The sequence below is a fragment of the Anolis sagrei genome, chromosome 6, assembly GCF_037176765.1.
Source record: "Anolis sagrei isolate rAnoSag1 chromosome 6, rAnoSag1.mat, whole genome shotgun sequence".
Lineage (NCBI taxonomy): Eukaryota > Metazoa > Chordata > Lepidosauria > Squamata > Dactyloidae > Anolis > Anolis sagrei.
Genome location: NC_090026.1, coordinates 75,961,787 through 75,985,981, shown reverse-complemented (window position 1 = coordinate 75,985,981; position 24,195 = coordinate 75,961,787). Strand labels below are relative to the sequence as shown.

The 24,195-nt window shown below is 40.8% G+C and overlaps 1 protein-coding gene across 1 annotated transcript; it reads right to left on the bottom strand.

Moving 5' to 3' along the window:
• Window positions 1–235: 235 nt before the first annotated feature.
• EIF1B (eukaryotic translation initiation factor 1B) lies at window positions 236–17,386 on the bottom strand. The gene is made up of 4 exons (XM_060781758.2): window positions 17,143–17,386; window positions 7,802–7,965; window positions 4,549–4,650; window positions 236–2,717 (listed from the first exon to the last, which is right to left on the bottom strand). Exons 1-4 carry the CDS (start codon window positions 17,171–17,173, stop codon window positions 2,673–2,675), a joined length of 342 nt encoding a protein of 113 aa, XP_060637741.1. The 5' UTR covers window positions 17,174–17,386; the 3' UTR covers window positions 236–2,672.
• Between the last annotated feature and the right edge of the window lie 6,809 nt (window positions 17,387–24,195).

Below are 24,195 nucleotides of genomic sequence, written 5' to 3'. Positions count from 1 at the left end.
ATTGAGTTCATCATTTTGAAACACCCTGTAGTTTCCTCGTTTACCAAATCAACTCACTAAGTGTTTGTTAGGGCAGCCAATGTGTTAATACATCTTTGGGAGTGACAGAGAACATCGCTTCCAAGGCTAAAATTAATCCTAAATATTTCAAAGTGTAGAAAATGGCTTAGGAGTGCTCACTATTCTTAGAAACGTTTTTCTAAAATCCTGCATAAACAAAACAAACATTTCTGAATACGGCTTTTGCATATAGTTTATTCAGTCAGTCAGTTTGGAGATCAAGCAGCCATTAGTGAAACAAACCAATCTTACTTTTTCCATGCACATAGCTCATTTGGATCAACTGGTAAACATGTTCAGGTAAAAACCACATAATAGGTTTTTATGAGGTTCCAAATAAAACGAATACATTGAATACAGCTCAGAAATGGGGGTGTGATTCTCTAGAATGCTGGGCTACAATTCCCTTCATTTCTTATCACTGACTATGCTGAACGATGAGATTGACACTGATATTTTTATAGCCAATTTCCTCACTTCTGATCTAGCTGGGGTAGTTAACAATAACTAGTTTCATTACCAGACATTTAGTCTTGAGTTTTGTTTCATCTCCTATGAGACTTCTTCCTCATACAAAGAACTGCATGAGGAAGCAACAGGATTAGCAAACCTTTATTTTCTTGATTTTCACTAACAAGGCACCTGTATCAGTGTCCACATATTATAGCGATGGTTCAGGCATGTATGCATGCATGCAGGGTAGGGTAGGTAGGAAAAGCTCAACCAGGATTCAAGCACGTGTCTTTGGAAACTGGTGAGCCTGAGCACCAAAGTCATTTTTCTGAGTAAACTTGCCATTCCTCAATAGTCTTTGCAGCTCTTCTTCATCTTCCCTTCTCTTTTGCCCCAGATGAGGCAGTTGGATCTACCAGAGTGAAGAGAATGATGACGGTGCTTTCAGACCAACGTCTAGTTAAGGATTAAGCTATGAGTTGGCATGATCAAAGCAAAGTAGCTCTCACAAATCAGGCATATAAATTCTTACAATATCGATATAAACATAATCCATTAAAGTACCATAAGACTGTATGGTGCACAGCTGAAAGTACATTCACTATTCCTGCTTTCCAGTGTGGGTTATACGAAAGAGAGATCCTAGAATAAGACTCAATATTAATCCAAACATATGAAAATTTGGACAATTCAAGGACTTCATCTTACTACCTCAAATAGTATCCCCTGAAAATAACGTGGTCTGGCTAGACACTGGAAGTATTAACAGGCACACTCCTTAAACTGGTTTCTTGGGATAATCATGTCTCATAACCTACTTTGATTTAACAGACACTGGATCACATCCAAACACTGTCAGTACAGATGTTGCATTATATACAATTGATCTGTGGTATCTACCCAATAGACTTTCGTATCTACTCAAATCAGGCTGAATACAAAGGTCTTCTATTTCTCTGGTCAGGTGAAGACACCTGCCAATATTAAAATGCATTTAGAAAAGATTTCCAATAGTTGTTGTCTTTAGAAACACAGAGAACATAGTAAGCAACTGTGATGAAATGTCAATCCAGCTATTTATGACTACAAAAAAAAGTAAGATTTGTGTAGTAACAATCCAGGTTTACCTTATCATCATGTATTTTCTTTAAAAAAATGTTTTGAATATATAATCCAGTAAGGTCAGAGAAGGATTAGACAAAATGATTATTAGATCGATTCCACAGCGGTTTATTGAATGGGAATTTAAATTTCATCTTGCAGCTGTGTATTTTAAGTCTTCCAATGCTCCCTGTGAACTCTCAAAAGCCTACTAAAACATCAGGCACTTCCTCACTGATATGTTTGGCCCTTCATGAAGTCAGGAAGAAATACCTAAATTAAGCAGCAACCGCTCTCCCTGCAGTTGCTACTTAATTCAATCACATTTTGTTATAAAAGACAAAAATTAAAACTGATATGAATAAGCTTATGAATAACATAAGCCCTAGAGAAGCTTCTATAATACAGCATATTTTAAAACTCGCATGAGAAAGGATTTCAAATCAAAGTCCAGCAACAGCAATAATTTTCAATACTTAAGTTGCACTTTACCTCATTATGCCTAAGTTCACCATTCAGTCCTGATAATAAGCAAGCAACTGTTGGTTTTTATTACACTCAACCACATACTTTTATGCAATCTGGTGAAAATGTCTAATCAATATTTTTGTGCTTATCTTATGTTGAATATTTTCTTGTGAAGCTTTACCTATTTGCCAATAGCTGAGAAACTACTAATATGATTACAATTTCTTGAAGGCTCTTGGTTAATGGATCCCGAACACTCAAGAGGTTAAGATAAGAGACATTTTATTTAAGCAGCAACACACATGGTTTTAATACAACATTTAAATTAGGTGAAAAGTAATACACTGAACTATCAGCAGGAGAACATTTCCATTGGAAATGTGTTAAAATTCTCAAGGATCTTGTGTTACCATCTTACTGCAGTTTTCTTATGTGTTTCTAGCCTACATTCCATATGTTTTCTGTCGTCATGCAAAAGCAAATCAGGTTTTGAACAGGAAGTCCATTTACTGCAAAGAACCATATTTCACAGAATAGCCAGCCTGGGTATGAACACAACCTGCAAAGTTCTTCATATGAACACTGACATTTTAGAAGCCATGAACTTTCAGCTGCTCCTCCTTAACAATGCCAACCTGCAGAAGAGAAGTAAATGGCAGTGAGCTTTCTGTGATTACAATTACCATCTCCACCAAGACACAACTGAAGCCATGCACTGGATGTGGAGGATTAAGTCCATGATCTACAGCAGGGCTTCTTAAATGTTTTAAGCTTGAGACTACTTTTTGCCCAAGAAGCTTTTATATCACCTCGGGTATATAAAATAGGTACACAAATCAAACTATTTTTGAATATTGGATGGCTAAACTTGTGGATATGGAGGTACCCACAGTAATAACGATTATGGCACACCTATCTTCCAAGTACATAAAAATCAAACCCTTAAGTAAAATACAGTGGCTCTCAGAATCTGCTGTGGTTTGGTTACAGGACCTGAAGTGGATACCAAAACCCATGGTTGCTCAAAACCCATGGTTGCTCAAATCCCATCATATTCAAGGGAGCGGCCCTTATGATTTATATAAAATGGCAAAGTTTTTAGATGGATAGATAGATTGATAGATATATGACAGATATTCAAGTTGAATTTGTGGATACAGAGGGTCCATCCCCTTGCAAGCCACATTCTGCAGGAAGATTAAGGTGCAATTCTTAAAATAACAAAAAAAATTTAAACAAAGCAGCGGTGTGGTTGGGGAGAAGGAAGGGCGGTAAATGCCTGGAGGGGCTGGCAGGGTTCCTTCTCCTCCTTCACCCTCCTTTGTTTCTTCTAATCCCACCTCCTCCTCCATTGCCGAAGTGGTTTCTTTTCCCACCATCCATCTACATGGTCGGTGCCTTGGCTGGGACCATTGCCCTTCCTGTCTCTTAGCAGCTTGATCTCGGCCTTTTCTTTTCCCCCTTTGATCACAGCTTCAGTTGCCCCACCTCTTACTCTGCTGTGGCAGCTGGAGGAAGAGGCCTTTTACAACCCTAACATTTGCGGTTGGGACCCACTGTTTAAGAAGTTCTGATCTACAACATCCGGTCCAGCGTATCTGTCCGAACGTACCTCCCTCTACGTCCCACCCCGAAGTCTGAGATCATCTGGGGAGGCCCTGCTCTCGACCCCACCACTGTCACAAGTGAGGCTGGTGGGGACGAGGAGCAGGGCTTTCTCAGTGGTGGCCCATCACCTGTGGAACTCACTCCCGGGAAAAATCAGGGCATCATCATCCCTCCTCGCCTTTAGGAGGAGGGTGAAGACTTGGTTATGGGACCAGGCCTTTGGGCACTCTGGCAATTAAATCAGATAATCAGGCGAGTAAGACCAACAGGATTGATGAAGTGGAACGTAAAACTAGATCTATGAGTTAGCGAATGCTGACCATGTCAGAGGAGAAATTGGGTTTGTATTTGGTTTTATTGATTTTATGGTTATAATGCATAAATTGTTGTTAACTGTGAATTGATGTAATTTTGTGTATGATTGTTTTATGATGCAGGCATCAAATTGTGCCTTTGCTTTTGTAAGCCGCCCTGAGTCCCCTTCGGGGTGAGAAGGGCGGGGTAAAAGAACCCCAAATAAATAAATAAATAATTTTTTATATACACAAGTAAATTAGTCAAGTATGGCCTTATTTGCTGATAATATATCATATTAGAATCCAACTTTTCAAATGTAATGTATTAATTATCTTGTTAATGTCAACAAACAAGGCTGCTGAAGTCCAGTTTGTAACATTACCCCATGACGCAGCAAGAAATTATTATCAAGTTAGGCAAATCATCAACACAGTCATAACTAGGGCAGTGACTCAGTCATCAGTCACTATGGCCAGAGCCAAAAGAATATCCACAATATCCAAAGCAGATGACTTGCATTAGCAGATTTCACTGCTAAGTATCTGGCAGAGGGGAACTCACCTCAAGGAGGAACTGGCAAATGTTTTTTCTCTGGTCACCTTGCAACTGGATCACTTCCCCGTATTCCGGATGCTCAATCACAGTACCATTACAGGCAAATTTCTGAAGAGAGAGAGAGAGAGAAAAATCACACATGGAACAAATGGAATCAAGATCTAATTGATCAAAATTGAGATTGAGAAGCCACCATTTTAGCTGTTTTTTTCATAAGACAAGCACCAAAGCTCGGCAGTGATTTACAGGTGTGTTTTGTTCTTAGCCATCAATCTTTGCAGAATTTTGATTTCTGGGATCATGGCTCTTACAACTACATAGTTCTGAGCTAAGCAAGGACTACAAAATGTAGGAATCCAAGAAACTTCTAGCCCAGTTTCTCATTTTCCCTGTAATTGCCATTCCACACATTTCTCCTATACATGACCACCACAAACTGAATGTGTATCTCATTTTTTTCTTTCCTATGCCTCAGGTAGGGGCCCCCGGTGGCGCAGTGGGTTAAAGCACTGAGCTGCTGAGCTTGTTGACCAAAAGGTCGCAGGTTCGATTCCAGGGAGCGGCGTGAGCTTCTGCTGTCAGCCCTAGCTTCTGCCAACCTAGCAGTTCGAAAACATGCAAATGTGAGTAGATCAATAGGTACTGCTCCGGCGGGAAGGTAACGGCGCTCCATGCGGTCATGCTGGCCACATGACCTTGGAGGTGTCTATGGACAACGCTGGCTCTTCGGCTTAGAAATGGAGATGAGCACCAACACCCAGAGTCAGACATGACTGGACTTAATGTCAGGGGACAACAAAAATGCCTCAGGTATACCTCATTTAAATTATCTTATTCCTGCTAGAAAGGACACTAAACGGAAAATGAAAAACTCAACCCAATGTTTTCAATTCACTTTTCCTGGCATATTGGGTATTTTATAAGATCAATAAAGTATTGAGGCATTTTTTTCTAGAAACAAGTGACTGAATTCTGGTTGCCTTTTCTGGAAAGAAAATATACTTCTTTGTGTGGCCTAGATTTACTTAAAGAATCTAAATCAGTGGTTCTCAACCTGTAGGTCCCCCAGGTGTTTTGGCCTACAACTCCCAGAAATCCCAGCCAGTTTAATAGCTGTTAGGACTTCTGGAAGTAGAAGGCCAAAACATCTGGGGACCCACAGGTTGAGAACCACTGATCTAAATGAAGTCCAAAATTCTATCAATTTTAGAATGCAGCTTAAACACCAATGACTGAAATCAATGTCACTGTCTTTCTAGTCCAAGAGAACCTAAGTGTGTGTGTGTGTGTGTGTGTGTGTGTGTGCAAGGAGCGGTCCATGTTACACGTACAATCCCTAAGCGCTATTTGTCTGACTCCTATGGGTCTTTGAGGGGTAAAGGTCACAAAATGATCTCTAAGAACTTTGGAACTCCCTGACTAGGGAAACTAGAATGGCTCCCTCCCTGCTGTCCTTCCGTCGACAAGCTAAAACTTTCTTTTCAGGAAGGCTTTTAAATATGCAAGTTTTTTTTTAAGACCAAGCCAGGAGGTTCTGTATTTTCTGTAGTTTAATAGATTTGGATAATGGCTATATTGCTTTTAACTATGTATTTTTAATATTGCTATGTTTAATTCTATTTTATTGTTTATGGGTGTTAGGTTTTAATTCATACATTGTTATGGTTTTTTAATTAATCGCTTTGAGTCTCATTTGGCATATAACAATATCAGCAATAACAACAGGAATTTCCATATGCTTAGGCCCTCAGCCACCCAGGTATGAAAATGAAATTATTTATTATTTTAAAAAATTCCTCAAAACTTTTGTCCTAAATTATCCCCCAGGGACTCAGAAGGGCCTGAAAGCATGCCCCCATGTCACCAGGTGTGTTTGGGAGCAAAATATTATTGTTGTTATTTTTGCAAGACCAGGTGTGGCTTTCCAAGGTCCCCTGAAGGGCTAATGCAGCCCACTAGTCTTCCACAGTAGGCCAATCTAGTCTAGCTATTTAGTCTTATTCTCTGATTTTCATGGAGAGTGCTATGCTATCAAAGGGCACATAATACTTCGAGAATCAAAATGGCATAGAAACATACTTCTGTATATAAAGCCACTGACACAGAAGTTTCTTTTTATAAGGTACTTTATGCTGGCCCAGTCTCCTTTCCTCTCCATCTGTCATGTCACAAGTCTTTTAGCAGCATTGGCATTAGGAAGGTGGGAAAAGGGCTGCCGAAACAGGCTTTTGTTGTCATGTTTCTGCAGTGCATCTGAAGTAAGCAATGCAATGAAGCTCGAACTGGAAAACAATGGTTTCTACTGTACCTCCTGCTACTATAGCTATGTGTGGAACAGGCAAGGTAATAATAATAATAATAATAATAATAATAATAATAATAATATTTTGTGTATATCCCACTATCATCTCACCTAAGGGACTCGGAGCAACGAAACAGCAGTTAACCTCAGGTTCCATCACTTAGCATTTGTTAACATCAAACCAGGGACAACAGGGAGGAGAAGATAAGCTTCATTTACCAGCAACCATCCACGTGTTAAAATAACATTGATCTTAATATTTGGAAAGCATAAAAAGTGGGGGTTGATGAAGTAAGTCATTCTTGGATGAATTTAGGAACAACCTTCAGGACATCTCTCAACATTTCAAAATGTTTTGATTTACTTAAACAGGTCTTACCTGACTTTCTTGTTTCCACATGTACCTTTAGTTAGTGCTGAATAAAAAGTTTGATGAAACGTATTAAATTGCTCTAGTATTGAACCGGAACAGGAACCTATCTCTAGTTTTTCCATGTTGCTTCTGCCACTGGTACCAAATTTTCTGTTAAAGAAGTAATGCCCAGGAACACATCTACTCTACTGATTGGGATATACTTATATTGCTCAAGGGAATGAACAGCAGAATGCTTTTGTGGGTTGCCCATAGACCATGATTGCTCACTGTGGCAACAAGATGCTGGACTAAGCAGACTTTTCGGCTGATCTCTCAGACCTCTTCTACAATACCATACAATCTGGATTATCAAACCAGCTAATCCACATGATCTGTTTGAACTGGATCATATGAGTCTACATTGCCATATAATCCAATTCAAAGCAGATAATCTGGAATTTCTATGTCAGGGTAGAAGGGGGCTCACATCTCTGCTGATCTCTCACAGTACTCTTTCCTGACCCTTTGGTACTAAAAGTTCAGCTTTCTGACACAAATCTTTCAAACTCAAACATTTTAAGATCTGAGACACAATCATCTACCTTTTTGAAGGCTTTCACAAGTTTCTTTTTGTCATAGTCATCTGCAATCCCCTGAACAGTAGTTAGTGTCTTTCTGCCGTTTCGTTGCTGGATCCTTATATGGATGTAGTCCTCAGTCCCTGCCGGGAGTAAGTCGTCACCCTTAGTTGCATCAGCAAAGGGGTCTGTAGGGGGGAAATCCACAGGAGTTAGTTTAATGGAGCTTATCAAATTCCTAAATACAGTCACGATTCTCCTAATCAGCAGATACTAGCATAATTTTAGCAGTCAGTATTGGTATGTGCCTTTAAGTTGTTCCTGACTTATGACAACTCTAAGTTGAATTTATCATGGGGTTTTCTTTGCAGGATTTGTTCAAAGGAGGGATGGCTTTTGCCTTCCTCAGAAAATATAACTAGTCCAAGGCTACTTAATGGACTCCCATGGCTAAGCAGGGATTTTAACCCCGGTCTTCAGAGTTGCAGTTTAAAATTGAAGCCACTACACCACACTGGCTCTCATTAGGAGTATAACCTGCCTTTCTCAGGCAATAGTACTACTTTTCTATTCATATTCACACAAATATAATTGTGAGAATATAATCATATGTGGCAATGTGTATATTTGTTAGTTTTGGTAAATTCTTCCAACAGGTCTGGACCTGGATCCTTTTAAAAAAACGAACATTTTAATGAAAGCTAGCCCAAATGCCACCTCATTTTGAAGACTCACTCAAAGACTTAAAAATACCCTGATATTCACAATACATGACAAGTGCACAAACATATTAGAAACCTATGTAGCATGCCACAAGACATTTTTATGAGAATAATATTTAACAACATTATCTTTGTCCATTTGTCCCCTCAATCTCACCAACTTTTCTGTACATCAAGAGTGAAAGTTTCACTGCTTGTCTACAAGTGTAAAGATCTCTGATACTCAATCTGAGGATGATCCATTTCCAGCATTTTCTGAAGTTTAGGCCATCCAATTAACCCAAGTCAGGAAAGTTCCATCCACTTTTTAAAAAACGAATTCCACTGTTAGTCATTTGTGCAAGTCCTGTGCACTGTAGTGGCAAGTTTCTGGGGCCAGTGCCCACTGTTGGTTCACATCAGCCACTAGATTGATTTATTGAGCTTTCCCGCTGACCAATCGACTTTGCTACAATCATAGATCAGTCATTTAAGAAACCTCCCACCCATTCTTAGTACCTAGGGGACTTAGAGGATAAAGTTATGGCAGATTACAAGGGAATGGGAAACATAACATAAACACTAGGTATATATTGCAGATTCTACAGTGCCAAATAAGAATGTATAGTATCTGCTGATGCCATTTCTAAATGCAATCATTCTAAATGACCATGGCATGCAAACTAGTGTTTTAACTACTACTTGAGTGGAACACAAATTGCACTGAGTGGTTCCCAGATTTCAATTAATCAAAAACTGGCTCTCACAATGATGATAAGCCTGTTCCTAGGATTTACCATTTGTTACTGCAAGGAAAGAGGTTAGAATCTTCTTTCTGGCATGCGAAGTCTCTGTATTCACATGGATTTTAAAAATTATTCTGTAGAACAAAGGTGGGAATTGTGCAATTTTCCAGATTTGCTGAACTGCAACTCCCAGCACCTCTAGGCAACACAATCAATAATAGGAAGCACTGGGAGCTGCACCCAATACACATGAAGTGCCACACAATTACTACATCTGATGGAGACATTGTTGGTCATGTGATCCCACACATGCTGTCTGAGTTGGTAGAGCCCAGTGACAGGCTTATCTTCACCAAAAGAGTAGAACTATATTCTGGAAAACAAAACAAAATGAATAAAAGAGGAAGTAAATTATGCAAAGGACTGCAATCTGTATCACAGTTGAAGAAAAATATTTTCCCAGAAACTATTATTGTGAGTTTTCCTTGTTAAAATCTAGAGGGTGGCTTGAGTATGAATATGCAAAGATCAATTAGTTTTGCCAAAAACCTATCACCAGTGGAGATGAACACTGAATTTTTTAGATCCAACACAGCTTCCTCCATTTTTTGTGTCTTCCTTGGATGTTGCCATACAAAGTGAATGTCAAAAAAACCATTGGTATACCACTCCTGGAACATATATAAAAAGACTGAATTGAATCAGTCTTCAAATACTCACAAATACTTGATTGTCCCTGACTAAAGCATACAAATGCAGAATACAAATAAATAAGAAAGCAAGCAAACAATACCACTTTATGAATCCAAATATGCCACCCACTCCAACTGACAATTAGGAAAAGCATAGAACACAGATTTATTTTTATTTTTTTTACAATTCCTGGAGAAAAAGTAGACGTTTATGAAAAATCAAAGACAGGTATTCCTATAGAACTAACAAGATAAAATCCTTGGATACTGGAGAAAAGTGTATCTAGGTTGGTGGGAGAAAAAGGAAACTCTCTGAGGTATTAAAGTACGAAACCAGAGTAAGGCAATGACTTCTCTCCCTCATGGCCAATAGTGTTCCTTGAGCTTTGGCCATTCTCTATCTTTTTAAAATGTGTAGAGGTCTCCTTTTAACATTTATATGTCCTTCTTCAAAACAGAAAAGGGAAAAACATTTCTAAACACTTCCTGTTTCAACAAAGTGTATAGAGCAGGGGTCCTCCAACTTTTTAAACAGAGGGCCAGGTCACAAACTGTTGGAGGGCCAGATTATAATTTGAAAAAACATGAATTCCTATGCACACCACACATATCTTATTTGTAGTGCAAAAAACACTTCAAAACAATACAATAATTAAAATGAAGAACAAATTAAACCAATATAAATTTATTAGTATTTCAATGGGAAGTGTGGGCCTGCTTTTGGCTGATGATATAGGATTGTTGTTGCTGTTGTTGTTATTTGCTTTCAAATCATTTCAGACTTAGGTTGATCCTAAGTGAGGGCCGGGTAAATGACCTTGAAGGGCCGTATCCGGCCCCCGGACCTTAGTTTGAGGACCCCTGTTATAGAGAATTTTTTAAAGCAACACTGCTATCCCTAACACAACAGAAATGTTGCAAAATGGCATTATTCCAAAGCTTTGGAGGACACAGCACTTTCTGTTTGAAAAAGGTCTATAGAGGATTTTTAAAGTAACACTGTTATCCCTAACGCAACAGAAATGTTGCAAAATAACAAGATTATCCCAAGGTTTTTGAAGGACACAGCACTTCCTGTTTAAAAAAGATCTATAGAGGGTTTTTTTTAAAAGTATCCCTAGTGCAACAGAAATGTTGCAAAAGCAAGAACATCCCAAGGCAAGAACACAGCAGGATGAAAACAAGAGAATGGACCTTCAGGATACTGCAGTTGGTCAATATAGTTCTGAACCCATGATAGTTAGCCAACCTGGATTAGACTAGATTGGAGCACATATGTTTGAATGCACTGCCACAGAAGAACAATTCTCCAAATGGAAGATGCAGAAAAAATGAGCTCTAGTCCACCTCTTACCCTAACATATACATTTTCAAAACATACCAGTTTGGGGTACTGAGAAACATCCCACCATTACAGTCATCATATGGAGTCTAAATAGACATCACCTCAGGGAGAATTAGGATTATACTCAAGAGAATATCAAAAAGTAACTAGGCCATGGGCCTCTTAAAAACATCTGTAGAAGGTTGCTGTCCCATAATAAGTAGGGTTGGCTACGGCATTAAACTCTTCCCAAAGAATACAATTTAATTACCAGTTTTGTGGAGGGGAGAAAATTCTCAGTAATCTCTGCAGTAAGAAGTCAAGAAATATTTGCTGGGCAGGTGATCTGGATTGTGTTGCCAGCTTGCAAGATACCAAAGTTTTTTTTGAAAATGCTGTCAGGATGACTAAGTCATAAATTAGCAGAACTGACATGGAAAATTCTAAAATGGACTACAAACCAAATTATGTTAACAGAGTGATTGTTGTTATTGCTAAAAGAATTCACACATATCCCACCCAAAAGAGACAGATCAGGAATAGAGACTCTGGAAGATGAATAGTGGGTGGGAAGGTGTTAGTGAGAAGGCACCTTTTGTATCATTTTTATCCCAGGACTTGTTAGACAGAATGCTACATATATAGAGGAACAACAATGAGCTGGATCATGCATTTGCAACTAGTCGTAACTACATATTCTGCATCAAGGCTAAGCAAAGCATTCTAGATCAAAGCAAGGGCACTTAGGGATGATATCATTCATGTTAGCTGGTGTAACATGACCAGACAACCCACAGGCTTGCCTCAGTGCTGCACTTATCAATAAAATGACAGCCTCTAACTCTAATTAAATTCTTACACACATTTTTAGATAAATGCACACACACACACAACAGCAACATAAACAATGGATCTTGGGCTTCCCTAAGAGGAAATTATGAGAGCAGAAAAAGAGAAAAGACCACAGGATGAATTTCCAGCTGATCTAAGCAGCAAAATAGGCAATGCCAATTAAATCCTTGCCAATAGGTAGAAAACCAATGGGCAGGTGGGCCAATAATTGCCACAATCAAATCACTTAATAAAGGACTACAGACATAGTATATAGATATAGTAGATAGACTTTGAGGGGAGAAAAGTTAGGGTTAATGTTCTAAATCATGAAGTATGTTAGTTCTTACAAAGACTACAAGGCTCAAATGTAGAATAAATGCAGTTTAGTGTAATAAAGAATAATTCATGGGAGTAACAATAAAGGGCTAATTTATGAGAGAGTTCTAACCTATTTATAACCAGAAAATACTATGATTTTTCTTTGATTTTTATGTTTGCCATGGGATGTCTTGGGTCAGTGGTTCCTCTTCTCCAGGCTCTTCTCTTCATCCTGCTGTCTGTATTCCTGCATCTCCACATAATGACAAGGGATATACACAACAGTAAGCTTGAGTAATGCCTCTATATGTCATTAACAGGATGCCAGTCATACATACACACATACATATATATATATATATATATGAGATGACACAGAACTATACACAGGCAGTCGGCAAGTTTCTGTAGGTTTGTTCTGAAGTTAAATGTGTATGTCAGTTGGAACAGGTACATTTTTAAGTGTGATTTCAGATATCTATCTATCTATCTATCTATCTATCTTTGGACAACATAGGGAGGGGTTAACATCCCTGTGGTGCTTGTTTTGCTGTTCAGAAGATTTCACCTCACTTTTTGTCCCTGTGATAATTGGCTTTTGAAAACATGGCTTGTTGTGGAAATAAGAATTGGTGCTAAAGCTTTAGCGAAGTCAGCTTTCCCCCATGATAATTTCTTCAGGAGTGAATTTCTCTTCCGAGGGGTAGATTTCTCTCACTTTCTGTTGTCTCACCCACGTACTTGTACAATTTATGTACAATTACTGCAACAAAATAGTACATTTGTAAGTTGGACTCTGTAACCTGAGGACTGCCAGCACACTACTTTCAGAAAGAGTCAACCCACTGAATCAGTGGGCAGTTCTTTTTAAAAGTATATATAACAGAACAAATTCCCAACTTGTATGCTGTTAGGGTGTATGCTATATTTGTGTTCATACAAATATATCTCCCAGGTTGATGAGCCACACCACTGCTTCTTAAACTGGGTCCCAACCCCAAATGAGGTTCCCTTAGGTCAATGTTGTACTCCCCAAAAACTGGCAGCAGTAAAAGCTTTCTGAATGCAAGTTATTTACACAAACCTGTTAGCCATAATGGGCAATGTTTACAGTGTACTCTGCTGAAAATGCTTCAGCTGTACACCAAAAGGAAAGCCGGCCTGTTTAGCAAGCCTAGCAAATGCTGATCTGATATCAGTAAATGTTTTGTTTTTATACCTATTTTATATACAGTGGTAACTTGAATAAAAAAAATTAATTTGTTCCATGACTGAGCTCTTAACTTAAATTGCTCTTATCTCAAAAGCAAATTTTCCCATTGAAATGCTGTGAATCCATTTTGGCCCCTCAAACTCCCCCCTTTCTTACAATGACATCAAATAATGTATAAAGGCACATTCACATGGAACAATAAAAAAATCAACTTTAAAATGTACAAAGTTGTGGCAAGGAAACACAAAGTCAAGAGGCAGAAGCACACTGTATTCTTTCCAGCCTCCCTCCTTCTCTTTCTCTCTGTCTGGGCCCTTCCAGAAACACCCTATATTCCAAGATTTGATCCCAGATTTTCCATTCATTCATTTAATTAATTCATTAATTAATTCATTAATTAATCATTTATTTATGACATTTATATGCTGCCCTTCTCATCCCGAAGGGGACTCAGGGCAGTGTAAAAGGTATATATAGGTAAAGGTTGTCCCCTGATATTAAGTCCAGTCATGCCTGACTCTGAGGCTTGGTGCTTATCTCCATCTCTAAGCCGAAGAGCCAGCGTTGTCCGTAGACACCACCAAGGTCATGTGGCTGGCATGACTGCATGGAGTGCCTTTACCTTCCTGCCAGAGTGGTATCTATTGATCTACTCACATTTGCATGTTTTCGAACTGCTAGGTTAGCAGAAGCTGGGGCTGACAGCGGAAGCTCACACCGCTCCCCGGATTTGAACCTTTCGGTCAACAAGCTCAGCAGCTCAGTGGTTTAACCCACTGGATACAATATATTATATTATTGGCATAGTACAATATCAGTATTAAATATTACTATATCGTACTATACTATTATATTGTAATATTATTAGTAATATTACATGTAATATAAATATATAATTATAATATCACATTATTAGTATTAGTATTATATTGCATTGGTTAAAGCAATGGTATTCCCTATAGTCACCTACGGATGTGAGAGCTGGATGATAGGGAAGGCTGAGCGAAGGAAGATAGATGCTTTTGAACTGTGGTGTTGGAGGAAAGTGCTGAGAGTACCTTGGACAGCAAGAAGATCCAACCAGTCCATACTTCAAGAAATAAAGCCTGACTGCTCATTAGAGGGAAGAAAGGAAAGTTTAGAGAAGAGAATTATGCTGGGGAAAATGGAAGGAAAAAGGAAGAGGGGGTGACCAAGGGCAAGATGAATGGATGGTATCATTGAAGTGACTGGATTGACCTTGAAGGAGCTGGGGGTCATGACGACCAACAGGGAGCTCTGGCGTGGACTGGTCCATGAAGTCACAAAGAGTCGGAAACGACTGAACAATAAATTATATTGCATTACATTACATTATAAATATATGTATATACAGTATATTACATTATATTATATTATACTATATAATTAGAATAGCACAGGAGACAAGGTGGAACTGTCCCCTGGCCCCCAGATTATTTGGCTCTGGGTACTCATATAATCCAGGTTAAAGCAGAAAACTTGGGATCAGATGCTGGGATATAGGGCCTGTCTGGAAGGGCCCTCCCTTTCTCTCTTCATGAAGCCAAACATGCCACACAAAATCAACTAACTCAAAATTCCTCAAAGCAGACAAGGACAAAATGGACAGACTATACCACTCGAATTGCCAAGGCCCAATACTATGAGATGCTGGGGTTTAAACTTTGGTACTCTTTGGTGGGGAAGGCTAAAGACCTTGTATAAAATGACAACTCCATGATGGTGCGGCATTGAGCTGTGGCAGTTCAGTGTGCGACCAATTCTGCTATGAAGCCCATTCTGAAAGTGGAGTGTCAGGATGGACTTACTAAAGTACTAGTGATTACATCAGGTATGGCCAAACTTGGGCCCTCCAGGTTTTTGGCCACAGTAGTCAACGCTCTGGTTACATCCTTTATAGACTACTGCAACGCTCTCTATGTGGGGTTGCCTTTGAAGACGGTCTAGAAGCTTCAACTAGTCCAGTGGTTCTCAACCTGGGGTCCCCAGATGTTTTTGGCCTTCAACTCCCAGAAATCCTAACAGCTGGTTAACTGGCTGGGATTTCTGGGAGTTGTAGGCCAAAAACATCTGGGGACTCCAGGTTGAGAACCACTGAACTAGTCCAACGAATGGCAGCCAGGTTGTTAACAGGAGCATACAACCCCCTCAGGGAGCATACAACCCCCTTGTTGTGCCAGCTCCACTGGCTGCCAGTTTGCTACCGGGCCCAATTCAAAGTGCTGGCTTTGGCCTATAAAGCCCTAAATGGTTCTGGTCCAACTTACCTGTCCGAACGTATCTCCCCTTACGAACCACTGAGGACTTTAAGATCACCTGGGGAGGCCCTGCTCTCGGTCCTGCCTTCGTCACAAGCACGTTTGGCAGGGACAAGAGACAGGGCCTTCTTAGTGGTGGCCCCTCGGCTATGGAACGCCCTCCCTAAGGAGATCAGACCTGGGATTTCTGGGAGTTGTAGGCCAAAAACATCTGGGGACCCCAGGTTGAGAACCACTGCCCTAAACGGTTCTGGCCCAACTTACCTGTCTGAACGTATCTCCCCTTACGAACCACTGAGGACTTTATGATCGTCTGGGGAGGCCCTGCTCTCGGTCCCGGCTTCGTCACAAGCATGTTTGGTGGGGATGAGAGACAGGGCCTTCTCAGTGGTGGCCCCTCGGCTATGGAACACCTTCCCTAAGGAGATCAGATCTGGGATTTCTGGGAGTTGTAGGCCAAAAACATCTGGGGACCCCAGGTTGAGAACCACTGCCCTAAACGGTTCTGGCCCAACTTACCTGTCTGAACGTATCTCCCCTTACAAACCACTGAGGACTTTAAGATTGTCTGGGGAGGCCCTGCTCTCGATCCCGCCTTTGTCACAAGCATGTTTGGCGGGGACAAGAGAGAGGGCCTTCTCAGTGGTGGCCCCTCGGCTATGGAACGCCCTCCCTAAGGAGATCAGATCTGCTCCCTCCCTCTTGACATTTCGGAGACAAGTTAAAATACAGAGTAGCTAATATAGGAAATCGAATGACCTGACAATGGAATTGGACAATGCTTGAGAATGAGACGCTGATGATGTTGTTTTTATTGCTTTTGTGATGTCTTATACTGTTTAATGTTTTTAATCTATGTTTTATGTATACTGATTTGTTGGAAACCGCCTTGAGTCGCCAATTGGCTGAGAAAGGCGGTATACAAATACAGTAAATAAATAATTTTGGACTTCAACTCCCACCATTCCTAACAGCCTACCGGCTGTTAGGAATGGTGGGAGTTGGAGTCCAAAACATCTGGAGGGCCCAAGTTTGCTCATGCATGAGTTACATAGATATAAAGGAAATGGGAAGCTCGTTGACAAGGAAAGCAGCACCTTTGACAACGGACAGCGCCTCATCCAAGACGGTTTGGAGCCGAGGAACAGGGTTGAAAGGAAGGCCCAGGCCTCGCAGCCCCCACCAGTAGCTCAGAAACGAGAGGCACACCAACCAGGGCCGGGCCAAACCTGAGAGGGCAAAAGAAGCGGCTTCTTACCGAAGGATTGGAGGTTCTGGATAGTGGACATGCGATTGTGTGGCTGGGCGCTGCTCGGGGGGAAAAGGCCGCGGCTGGGTTCGCCCGGGGCTGCCTCAGGTTCAGCAGTAAGTCGGCCGGAAGGAAGAGGGAAAAGCAACGAGCCGGCGGAGGCGGAGAGCCAATCCGGAGAGAGGGCAGCGGCTAACAACGGCAGCGGCGACGGTCGCTCACAAAATGGCCGCCCGCTCCGGCTGAGTTGGTGCTCCGCCTGAGGAGGAAGGGCACGTGACTGCAGCAGGCGCCCCCGCGCGCTTCTGGGAAATTGAGTCCGCGCGGGCAAGGAAACGCGTGAAGCGAACGCGTACAAGGACTACACTTCCCGGCAGCCTTTTCTGTCTCCGTCTGCTCAGCCTGAGCCTGAAAAGGACCCTGCAAAACAAACACTGCGGGCAGATGTCAGCAAATGTTGACAGCCCATGCTGTGCCCCCCCCTTCCCTCAAATGTAGACGCTATTTGACAGCTAACAGTCGCCCTGAAAGCTAAGCAAATACATACATATCTTTCTTATATGAAAGATATGTATGTATTTGCTTAGCTTTCAGGGCGACTACTACAAGTTTGATCCAGATTCATTATTGTTTGAGTCCACAGTGCTCTCTGGATGTAGGTGAACTACAACTCCCAAACTCAAGGTCAATGCCCATCAATGCCCATGTTAGTCATGGGAGTCCTGTGTGCCAAGTTTGGTTCAGTTCCATCGTTGATAGAGTTCAGAATGCTCTTTGATTGTAGGTGAGCTAAAAATCCCAGCAACTACAACTCCCAAATGACAAAATCATAATTTTTTGAGTGATGGTCACTCCTTGTGTTGTGATACATTATTTATATATATATATGCTCTGTGCATAATGAGTACCTTAAAAACAAAAGAACCAATGAATGAAATCACACCAAATTTGGCAACAAAACGTCTCACAACACAAGGAGTGACCATCACTCAAAAAATGTTGATTTTGTCATTTGGGAGTTGTAGTTGCTGGGAGTTATAGTTCACCTACAATCAAAGACCATTCTAAACTCCACCAATTATGGAATTCAACCCAACATGGTACACAGGACTTCCATGCTCAATAGAAAACACTAGAAGGGTTGGGGGGGCATTGACCTTGAGTTTGGGAGTTGTAGTTCACCTCCATCCAGAGAGCATTGTGGACTCCAACAATGATGGATCTGGACCAAACTTGGCACGAATATTTCATATGCCCAAATGTGAATACTGGCAGAGTTTGGGGGAAATAGACCTTGACATTTGGGAGTTGTAATTACTGGGATTTATAGTTCACTTACAATCAAAGACCATTCTAAACTCCAGCAATTATGGAATTGAACCCAACATGGCACACAGGACTCCCATGCCCAATGGAAAACACTAGAAGGGTTTGGGGGCGTTGACCTTGAGTTTGGGAGTTGTAGTTCACCTCCATCGAGAGAGCATTGTGGACTCCAACAATGATGGATCTGGACCAAACTTGGCACAAATATTCCATATGCTCAAATGTGAATACTGGCGGAGTTTGGGGGAAATAAACCTTGACATTTGGGAGTTGAAGTTGCTGGGATTTATAGTTCACCTACAATCAAAGAGCATTCTGAACCCCACGAACAACAGAATCGAGGCAAACTTCCCACACAGAACCCCCATGACCAACAGAAAATACTTAAGGCCATCCAATCCAACTCCCTTCGTCAGAGCAAGAAAACGTAATCAAAGCCCTCCTGACAAAGAGCCATCCAACCATAGATAGATATAGATAGATATGATTCACACACACAGATATAGTATCATAGATTTAAAAAGGGACCCTTAAAGAAGGACAATGATAACTTGCATGTTCCAAGGTGGGTAAACCAGACACTCTCCACATCAACACTGACAAAGAAACAACAAGAAATACTGAAATTTTTATGGTTTCCTCCTTTCTGTTGAAATTGTCCACATGCTTGTGGATTTCAATGATTCTCTGTGTAGTCTGACATGATGGTTGTTGGAGTGGCCCAGCATTTCTGTATTCTCAAATAATATGCTGTGTCCAGGTTGGTTCATCTGGTGCTCTGCTATGGCTGACTTCTCTGGTTGAAGTAGTCTGCAGTGCCTTCATGTTCCTTGATTCGTGTTTGAGCAATGCTGCGTTTGGTGGTCCCTATGTAGACTTGTCCACATGACCTGTTCTGTAAGCTGCCTTGAGTCGTCTTATGACTGAGAAAGGTGGGCTACAAGTATCATAAATAAATGAATAATAAAGTTCTCTTTGTGCTATCACAAACCTCCTCAAGGTACTCATTCACAATGTAGCATACTGTGCTAAGAAAACAATTTAGGAAAACTGGCATCTTAGGAAGAACTTCCTGATTGTACGAGCTGTTCAACAGTGGAACTCTCTGCCTTGGAGTGTGGTGGAAGCTCCTTCCTTGGAAACTTTTAAACAGATGCTGGGTGGTCATCCATCAGGAGTACTTTGATTGTGCTTTTCCTGCATGGTAGGGGGTTGGACTAGATGGGCCATATGGTCTCTTCTAACTCTATAATTCTATGATTCACAGGTAAGAGTGGAAAGAAGGGAGAGTAATCTATATATATGTAAATGCTCTGTGCATAATTAGTACCTTAAAAACAAAAGAATCAATTAACGAAATCCCACCAAATTTGGCAAAAAACATCTCACAGTACAAGGAGTGACCATCACTCAAAAAATTATGATTTTGTCATTTGGGAGTTGTAGTTGCTGGGATTTATAGTTCACCTACAGTCAAAGAGCATTCTGAACTCTATCAACGATGGAACTGAACCAAACTTGGCACACAGTTTTCCCATGACCAACAGAAAATACTGGAAGGGTTTGGTGGGCAGTGTCTGTTGGTTTTGGAGTTGTAGTTCACCTACATCCAGAGATCACTGTGGATTCAAACTATGATGGATCTGGATCAAACTTGGCACAAGCACCCAATATGAATACAGGTGGAGTTTGGGGGAAATAGACCTTGACATTTGGGAGTTGTAGTCACTGGGATTCACAGTTCACCTACAATCAAAGAACGTTCTGAAACCCACAAATGACAGAATCAGGGCAAACTTCCCACTCTGAACTCCCATGACCAACAGAAAATACTGAAGGCCATCCAATCCAACTCCCTTCATCAGGGCAAGAAAACGTAATCAAAGTCCATCCAGCCATAGATATAGATATAGATAGATAAATAGTTATGATTCACAGACAGAGAGATATAATATCATAGATTTGAAAGGGACCCCTAAAGAAGGACAATGATATGTTGCATGTTCCAGGGTGGGCAAACCAGACACTCTCCACATCAACACTGACAAAGAAACAGCAAGAAATACTGTTTACCCACAACCATAAAGAAATTACATATATTAAAAACCAACACTTTCTCATTACTTTATTTTCCAAATCAACAGACTGGGCCACAGCAACGAGTGGCAGGGGACAGCTAATATTTTATAAATGTACTGTCCTCTATCATCCACAGCTATGGGTTCTTGTTGGGTTCATAACTATACAAGAAATCCTATTGATCATAGAAAGTTTAGTTTCTAAATGGACCTGTGCAAGAATCCAAAGCTTCTTCACCTAGAAATTGTTCAGTGTATGGTTATCTGACTGAGATTCCCCATTTTTGAAGAAGTCTACTCTGCAATATTTACTTTCCCCCAAGATGCAGAAGAGAGTAGTCATGACTCTGGGAATCATACCTGATTATCTATTTAACCAACTGGTAGACTTTGAACATGTCACACACTCTCCGCTCCAGAAAACCCTGTGATAAGTTGACTGCACACAACAATAACAACAGCAACAAAAATATGTGGAAACCAAATTAAAGAACTAATGAAGCAGCGTAACACTTTATTAAAACCAAAGGACTTTCCCACGGCAATGCTCAGAGCTCCTTTTTCCAATCTTATCTGAGGTAGCCTGTTCTGCCAAATTTTAAAAATGTGCCATTGTGCAAAAATAGCAACCATAGAAGTTTGGACAGTGAAGTTGTGGGAGCTATTAGAAATGAACAATTTAACAATTTTGTTGAAGAAGAAACCACTAGACACGTCTTAGAAGAATGGAAACCTCTCTGTATCTGAGGGAGAGAAATAATATTTTATTTACAAAGTGAAATTGAATCCAGACAAGACAGAGGTACTCCTGGTCAGTCGTAAGGCCGAACAGGGTATAGGGTTACAGCCTGTGTTGGATGGGGTCGCACTCCCCCTGAAGACACAGGTTCGCAGTTTGGGTGTGATCCTGGACTCATCGTTGAGCCTGGAACCCCAGGTTTCAGCGGTGACCAGGGGAGCATTCGCACAGTTAAAACTCGTGCGCCAACTGCGCCTGTACCTTGGGAAGTCTGACTTGGCCACGGTAGTCCACGCTCTGGTTACATCCCGTTTAGACTACTGCAACGCTCTCTACGTGGGGTTGCCTTTGAAGACGGCCCGGAAGCTCCAATTAGTCCAACACTCGGCAGCCATGATACTAACTGGAGCGGAGCGCAGGGAGCATACAACTCCTCTACTGCACCAGCTCCACTGGCTGCCGATCTGCTACTGGGCTCAATTCAAAGTGCTGGCGTTGGCCTTTAAAGCCCTAAACGGTTCTGGCCCAATTTACCTATTTGAACGTATCTCGGCCTATCAGCCCACCAGGACCCTAAGATCTTCTGGGGGGGGGGGCTGCTCTCTATCCCGCCTGCTTCACAGGTGCGGCTGGCGGGGACGAGAGACAGGGCCTTTTCTGTGGTGGCCCCGCGGCTATGGAACGCCCTCCCCATGGAGGTAAGATCAGCCCCCTCATTGATGGTATTCCGGAAAAAACTAAAAACCTGGATGTTCGAGCAGGCGTTTGGTTAACTCAGTGCAATAAGTGTAATGATTGAAGGACTGGCAATTTGGACGACGAAACTGGATCGCGATTTTAGTCAAGAGATGAATTGGATTGTTTATTGATATATGTATTGTGGATTGTGTTTTTAAACTGTATACTGTTGTTTGTTATAAGTTGTTGTAAACCGCGTTGAGTCGCCGGCTAGGCTGAGAAACGGCGGTATACAAGTATAGCAAATAAATAAATAAATAAATAAATAAATGTATAGGTTTGGAGATATAAATGGTAAAATATTCATTTCTTAAAATAAAAGCAAGCAAAAGTAAATAGCTTGTTGGATATAAAGTGGAAGAAACGACAGTATTTACTTATCTTTCATGACTTAATTATCTCCCCAAATTTAGGATACACATTAGATTCGTGTAAGAGGGTAAATACTTTTTTTGGGTTTCAGAGTTTTGAAAATTGAGATGCGCATTAGATTCGATGGCGCATTAGACTTAAGTAAATGCGAGTATATGTTAAATTGCAGCAAAATTGTCGAAAGGGAAGATTTATTTATTATTTATTTATTTACGACATTTCTACCCCGCCTTTCTCAACCCCGGAGGGGACTGAAGGCAGCTTTTCAACATAGACGCTATTCAATGCCATTAAAAACAATGTAAAATTAAAATAAACATTTAATATAGAATTATAAAATACATCCAAACATTTCAAAACATTTACATTAGTTAAGAGTAGAGATGTATGTTTTCTTTTTCGTGTCAGGAGCAACTTAAGAAACTGCAAGTCGCTTCTAGTGTGAGAGAATTGGCCATCTGCAAAGACACTGCCCAGAGGATGCCTGGATGTTTTGATGTTTTACCATCTTCATGGGAGGCTTCTTTCATGTCCACGCATGGGGAGCTAGAGCTAACAGAGGGAACTTATCTGCGCTCTCCCTGGATTCGAACCTCCAACCTGTCGGTCTTCAGTCCTGCTGGTAAAAGGGTTTAGCCCATTGCACTACCGGTGGCTCTGAGATATATGTTGATGAGAGAAATTGTGCACTTAATTGTGTAAATGTTGTTCAGGTATGTTTACATATTGGTCCAGCGATCGGCAGCTAGACTGCTAACTGGAGCGAATTACAAGTAGCAGTCTTCTCCCCTATTTAAGAAGCTCCATTGGCTGCCGTTCATTTTCCGGTCCCAATTCAAAGTGCAGGTTATCACCTACAGAGAGCCCTGGATGGTTTGAGACCCACCTACCTTTGTGATCACATTTCCTGCTACAAACCTGCGTGATCCCTTCGATCTTCAGGGGAGGCCCTCCTCTTGCTCCCGCCTCCATCACAAGTGCAGCTTGTGGGGAAAAGGGAGAGGGCCTTCTCCGTGGCGGCCCCTCAGCTTTGGAACTTGCTCCCCAGGGAGATTAGGCAAGCTCCCACCTTGGTGTGCTTTTGAGGAATGAACAATTAATCCCATGCCATGTCCAATCCCAGCACCAATTTGTCATTCTGATGTACTTCATCTCATCCCTCAGTGGAAATTAACCTCATTGTTTATCCCAGCTGAGCCTCCTACAAGACACAGCATTTTATCAACCTATCTCACTCACGTGTTTTACAATTTTTATCCTTCGCATTTCGCCCAGCTCATCCTTGTTTAATCCTTTTAGCATTTTATACTTTGTTTGTATTATGTTATTGTCATTATTTTATTGCATTACTATGTTATTGTTAAGCATTTGTACTTGATGTTATTGTCTCTGTTTTATACGTATTTTATTTTGCTTTATTGTAATTATTTCAGCTTGGCCTCATGTTAGAGTCCCTTTGGTATAAATAAAGATTATTTATTATTATTATTATTATTATTATTATTATTATTATTTATGGGCACTGTTGTTTTCCTTTTTTGTCTTTTCTGTTAAAATTAAATTACAAAATATCTAATTGTGGAACAGAAGATATGGATCAGTTTCTGCTTTGAGAATAAACAAGTTAACTTCCCTTAACTTTCTAAAAATGTTTGTTTGGCTGCCCATGATGTAATGCAAGGGGTATAACGATTTCATACACTAGATGGTGCTCATTTATCAAAGAAGAGACAACACAATCTTAAATGTTTCCTCCAGGTCTGGAACAGAAGGACAGCAGGATAATTCCATTGCTGCCAATTCACAGTT